This window comes from Mustela nigripes, chromosome 12 (assembly GCF_022355385.1).
Source record: "Mustela nigripes isolate SB6536 chromosome 12, MUSNIG.SB6536, whole genome shotgun sequence".
NCBI lineage: Eukaryota > Metazoa > Chordata > Mammalia > Carnivora > Mustelidae > Mustela > Mustela nigripes.
Window position 1 is genome coordinate 32,527,532 of NC_081568.1, and position 5,823 is coordinate 32,533,354.

Sequence of the window (5,823 nt, forward strand, 5' to 3'; positions counted from 1 at the left end):
TACCTCTTGAGGAAGGGCATAAGGAGAAAAACCCTTCCTTCAGGTCTTGGTGCTGAGTGCAGCCTGTGCCTGTCATAGCATCCAAACACCCACCTGACTAATGACCATTGACTTAGGTTACTGATCAGTTCCAGAGCTGCTGGTTAGAACCTGTTGGGATTTTTTCAAAGGAACCCCTCTCTTCCTTTTTTTTTTCCCTCCCCTTTCCTCTTTATTATGCTTTCCTCCAGTGGCTGAGAGGGGGCGCTGGATGGGGTAGATGAAGAGGAGACAGACCAAAAGGTTGAACTTGATAACAGGGCTGAGCTCGAGGCGGGGGGGTGGACTACCCGTGGGTAAATTGCCCTCTGGCCGGCTCCTGGGAAAATCAGGCATCTGCACCCTCAACCCAAGTGAAACGTCAAATTGGTAACGAAGTCTGGCCGTGTCTCCAGCTGTCACCATAGTACTCCGACCTGAAACGTCCGTCTCTTCTGCACACCTGAGCTAGGGGCTACTGCACGCTCCTGCCCAGGAAGCCTGGCTAGTCCTCTGATCTGAGCCCCGCGCGCCATGCTGAAGCTTCTGGAGAGGGTCCCTCGCGTCTCTTCCTCGCTTTGCCCGGATTTCCTCCCTTCTAGGCTGTCTGGACACTCGCGTGCTCCCCTTTCCCCTTTGGTTTTGCCTGCGAATCCCACCCCTCCGCCGCCGGGCTTCTGTCCCGAGCAACAGACGCACGGTCCGCAAGGGTTTGCTTTCCTGACCCCGGCGCTGCACGCCGCCACCCGCACTTGAAACAGAATCCAGACGGTGACCACCCGGCAGACCGGGAAGCGGCGCCCTCCTCCCCTCGCTCCCTTCAGCTCGCGGTCAAGGGCAGCGATCGCGCCGCCGCAGGTCCCTGAACTTTCCTCGCTCTTAGGGAAGCGCTTTGTCTCTTTAAAGGAGACTGGGGACGAATATTAACGACTCGGGTAGGTTCTAACCGAGAAATCTACCAAATCCGCTCCATTCCGTGGCAGGGATGGAGTCGGAGGTCCACGAGCCGGGGCCGAGCCCTCAGGACACCGGCTAGCGCTCACCGCGCTCGGTCACCCCACAGTCCGAGAAATCGCCCCCGCCCACCCCACCCCCACAAGTCTGCGAGGAGAACCGTGGGAGGGGGCGCAAGGCGGTTCCTAGAGCCGAGGCTTCCCCCTGCCCCAGCCCTCTCGTGCAGCCTGCTTGCTTCCCAAGCCCAGTGCAACAGCAGTCACCTTGACTCGCCGCGCCACGGTCCCCAGAGGTTTGCAAAACGCCAGAGGGCCGAGGCTCGCAGGCGCGCGCTCGCCTGGCCGGAGACCCACCCCTGGGGACGAGTTTCCCTCCCTCGGGCAGCGTGGCAAGTTCCCACTTCGCGGCAGATAATGCAGGGCGGGGCAGGTGGAGCGCCCCGTCGGCAGCCTCCGCGCACCTACCTGGGATGGCTAAATTGGTGAGGGGGATGCTGTGGATGCTCTCCGGCAGAGTTGCCATCCAGTCGGCGAATTTCAGCTCGTTCTTCCCCTGAGACGAGGCCATCGTGCCGGTCGGCGTGCCGCGCGCTGGTCCCCGCACTCCTCGGCAGGCTGGCCCGCTGCTGCCGCTAATCCAATGTTTGCTCCGGCCCCGCTGGAGTTTACACTCCGCTCTGCGCCACACCCACAGGATGGCGCAGACACATGCTAATTTTAATAATTATTCAAAACACCCCATGCTCCCCTAGTGCCTCCGCCAGACTCCGCTGGAGCTTTTGTTCCTGACGTCCGCGCTCGGCTTTCTCCTCTCTCCCCTCCCTCCTCGACTCCCTCCTCCCGTCTTATCCCTCCTCTGCGTCTCTGCCTTTTCTCGCCATTCTGCAGCTTTCCTTGTCTTCTTTCTAACTTGGTTCACCCAGCTGCTTTGCCCATGGCTGTGCTCGGCCCTTTGATGTGACTTCCCGGTCCTATTTGTATGAAAGCCAGGTTGAACCTAAAATCCTAGTAGACTTGGGATGCTATCGCCTCCCAGGGAGCAGACTCTCATCCTGGCTTTCAGGACTTTCCATTCTTACCAAAGAGCTTTCCTTTTGGTAAGCTACAACAGGTTGTGCCTCTCCTCGGCCAGAGCCCACAGCCCTGCTTATAACAAAATGGTGGTCTTTAATCACCAGTTTGCCTAATTTTTGGAGTAGTTGACAAGTGTGCCTTAAGCAAAGAGCCGTAAATTCTAGTGGTTCCTACTTATTCCCTGGTATCCTGTTCCAGACATTTCAAGGTAAAGAAGCACTTCAACCCCTTCCTTTCCTGGATCGTGAAAAATCGGTTATTGCTATGGAGAGAGCTGCCTGTGTCGTTTTCATGGCACTCAGGACATGGCTAAAGCCTGATGCTAGAAGAAAACCACATTTCCCAGTGACATACTGTAATTATTGTCAGTAGCAGTTGGTGGAATTTATTTGGCAACATTCAAAATGATTTATGCGATTGTCTGACTTTTCATTCCTTGGCAGACTAGAGAGATATGTGTCTCTCTCAGGAGAAATCAGTCATTGAGCCTCCAAAGAACTGTCGTGGTCCACCTGCTCTCAGATGAGAAGAGAAGAGAAATCCAGTTTTACAAATATGATGAGTCCAGGGGTGCCCTGAGGAACGTACAAGCAATGCACTCAAAATATGTTAAGTCGTTGCAACCCAAAGAATGTAGATGCAGTGGTATGTAAATCCTGTTCTTAAAGCTGATGCTTTCAGGTTGGAGAAATGAGAACAAGGTAGGAGAGAGAGCTAGAAAAGCTGGGAATGATCATTTCACTTCAGTAAACCACACAGCACCCAAAACCACAACTAATGCTTGCTTATTATAAGAAGATGTAGAGCCCACAGAGTATTTACTCCAAATGCGGTACACTGTGAGAAAGATGGAGAGAGGAGATTGATCCTCATCCTTAGTGATCAAATTTTCCATTGCTTCCTAGAATAAGTTAGGGTTCAAGAGAACAAGTTAGGGTTATCTTTCAGAATAAGAAAGACCTGTCCCAGGATTCTTTTTCCTAAGATAAATCTTAATATTCTTGAGAGCCCAGTAGGAGCCCACAAATCCTTTTGATTAGAGTGAAAATTTAGTTCCCGATAAGATGCTAGGTCAAGAGACCTACAAATACCACCCTTCTGAATAATGCTGGTGCTCTATCGGCATTATGGCAAGGCCCTAAGGAGAGAACTCAGATCTGGGAATCAGTTGCTCTGTCTAAATAGTTTGGGCAAGTCTTCTAGTTCTTTTAGCCCAGGTTATCTCCATTATAAAATGTAGATAATAACTCAGAGATTTGTGGTGAAGCTTCCATGAAGGAGTGTATATGAAAAGCTTTGTTATCAGCAAAGCATCATACAAAATGCAAGATTTCTGTTTATTAAGATAACATATGTTTATTTCCTTCATTATCCTTTCTATCCAGACAGAGCATTCATCTTCAGGAGAATGAAGTAATTATTAGATCTTGGGAATATTTTTTTAATAAGATACACTTTAAAAACATGCCCTGTTCAAGTATGTTGAACTTATATGTATCTCAAAGGTTACAAAGCTTTTTTATTTTTGAAGATTTTATTTATTTATTTATTTATTTATTTATTTGACAGAAAGAGCGAGACAGAGTATACATACAATCAAGAGGAGCAGCAGGCAGAGGGAGATGCAGGCTTCCCGCTGAGCAGGGAGCCTGATTCGAGGCTCTTGTCCCAGGAAGCTGGGATCATGACCTGAGCCGAAGGCAGTCGCTTAACCAATTGAACCACCCAGGTGCCTCTAAGCTTTCTTATTTATTTATTTTTTTTAATGAAGCCACTTACTTTAAGTGTTGAGGAAAGTTGTTTTTATAAAGAACTGTATGAGGATGCAGAGAAAGGGGAACCCTCTTACACTGTGGGTGGGAATGAAAGCCGGTGCAGCCACTCTGGAAAACAGCATGGAGGGTCCTCAAGAAGTTAAATAGAACTACCCTATGACCCACCAGCTGCACTAGAGGTATTTACTGTGAAGATACAAATGTAGTGATCTGAAGGGGCACCTGCACCCCCGTGTTTATACCAGCCATGTCCACAATAGCTAAACTGTGAAAAGAGCTGAGATGCCCATCAACAGACGAATGGAGAAAGAAGATGTGGTATACATATATACAATGAAATATTACTCAGCCATCAGAAAGGATGAATACTTACCATGTACATCGACATGGATGGAACTGGAGGGTATTACGTTGAGTAAAATGAGTTGATCAGGGAAGGACAGTTCTCACATGGCTTCACTCACATGTGGAATATAGGAAACAGCACAGAGGATCATAGGGGAAGGGAGCAGAAAAAGAATGGGAAGTCATCAGAGAGAGAGAGAAACCATGAGAAACTCTTAACTATAGGAAACAAACTGAGGGTTGATGGAGGGGAGGTGTACGGGAAAATGAGTTAATTGGGTGATGAGCACTAAGGAGGACATGCGATATGACGAACACTGGGTGTTCTAGGCAACTGATGGACATGCGATATGACGAACACTGGGTGTTCTAGGCAACTGATGAATTGTTGAACACTCTATCTGAGATTAATGATGGACTATATGTTGGCTAATTGAATTTAAATTATATTTTAAAAAGTATTGTACACTGTACCTTTTGGTGAAATAAACAATCCCCCTCCTGTTTTATCTGCTTTAAATTTCAGAATTTTTAATATGTTGGTTTTGCATAAAATTTCACATTTTTCAACTTGCAATCCACCAGAAAACACAGGGTTAAAAGTTCATAGTTCTGAATTTCTTTCCTAGTCTTGTAATCAATATTTTAGGCAATTTTATGACCCAGTTTTCCCATCTTTCTATTACCAGCTCTGCCATCACTTATTAAATGACATTAAGAAGTTCATGTAATTTCACTAAGCTTTAGTTATCCCACTGTATTAGTCATAGTTCTCTAGAGAACTATATATAATATATATTATTATACATAAAGTATATTCTATATTTATATATTAAATATAAATAACTTTATATAATAAATATAAATACATTATTATTCATATAAAATTTATATAATAAAAGTAAAATATAATATAAAATATAAATATACATATTACATATATTTATGTTTATAAATATATATGGGGGCAGTGAGGGAAGGAGAAAGATGGAAAAAAGGGAAGAGAGGAGGAAGAGACAGATTTATTTTAAGGAACTGGCTCATGTGATTTTAAGAGCTGGAAAACCTGAAAGGCAACCAGTGAGTTGGGAAATCTGGTAGGACTTCTATATTGCAGTCTTGAATAGGAATTCTTTAGGAAACCTGTCCCAGTTCTCAAGACCTTTGACTGATTAGATGAGGTCCAGTAACATTATAGAAAATAATGTGCTTTGACTCAAAGTCAAATAACTACATATAAATAAAATAAATAACTACATATGCTGATCACATCCACAAAGATCTTTACAGCAACATCTAGACTAGTATTTGACTAAACTACTGGGCATCATAGTCTAACCAAGCTCACACACAAAATTAACCATCAAGGGGTGCCTGGGTGGCTCAGTGGGTGAAGCCGCTGACTTTGGCTCAGGTCTTGATCTCAGGGTCCTGGGATCGAGCCCCACATCAGGCTCTCTGTTTGGCAGAGAGCCTGACCCCCCGCCCCGGTCTGCCTCTCTGCCTACTTGTGATCTCTGTATGTCAAATAAATAAATAAAATCTTTAAATTAGATAAATAAATAAATAAAATAAAAATTAACCATCACAACCACTAGTAAATTAAACTAGAAGTTGTTACTGATCTCTAGGGCCCCCTGTGACTCTATTATTCTACA

The 5,823-nt window shown here is 45.7% G+C and overlaps 1 protein-coding gene across 1 annotated transcript in view; it reads right to left on the reverse strand.

The window, feature by feature from the left end:
- Positions 1 to 1,864, reverse strand: part of PLCXD3 (phosphatidylinositol specific phospholipase C X domain containing 3) — a 175,817-nt gene extending 173,953 nt beyond the window's left edge. Inside the window, exon 1 of the mRNA XM_059417057.1 lies at positions 1,437 to 1,864. Within this exon, the coding sequence (XP_059273040.1) occupies positions 1,437 to 1,539 (103 nt within the window). The 5' untranslated portion in view covers positions 1,540 to 1,864. The remainder of the gene's footprint in view (positions 1 to 1,436) is intronic.
- Between the last annotated feature and the right edge of the window lie 3,959 nt (positions 1,865 to 5,823).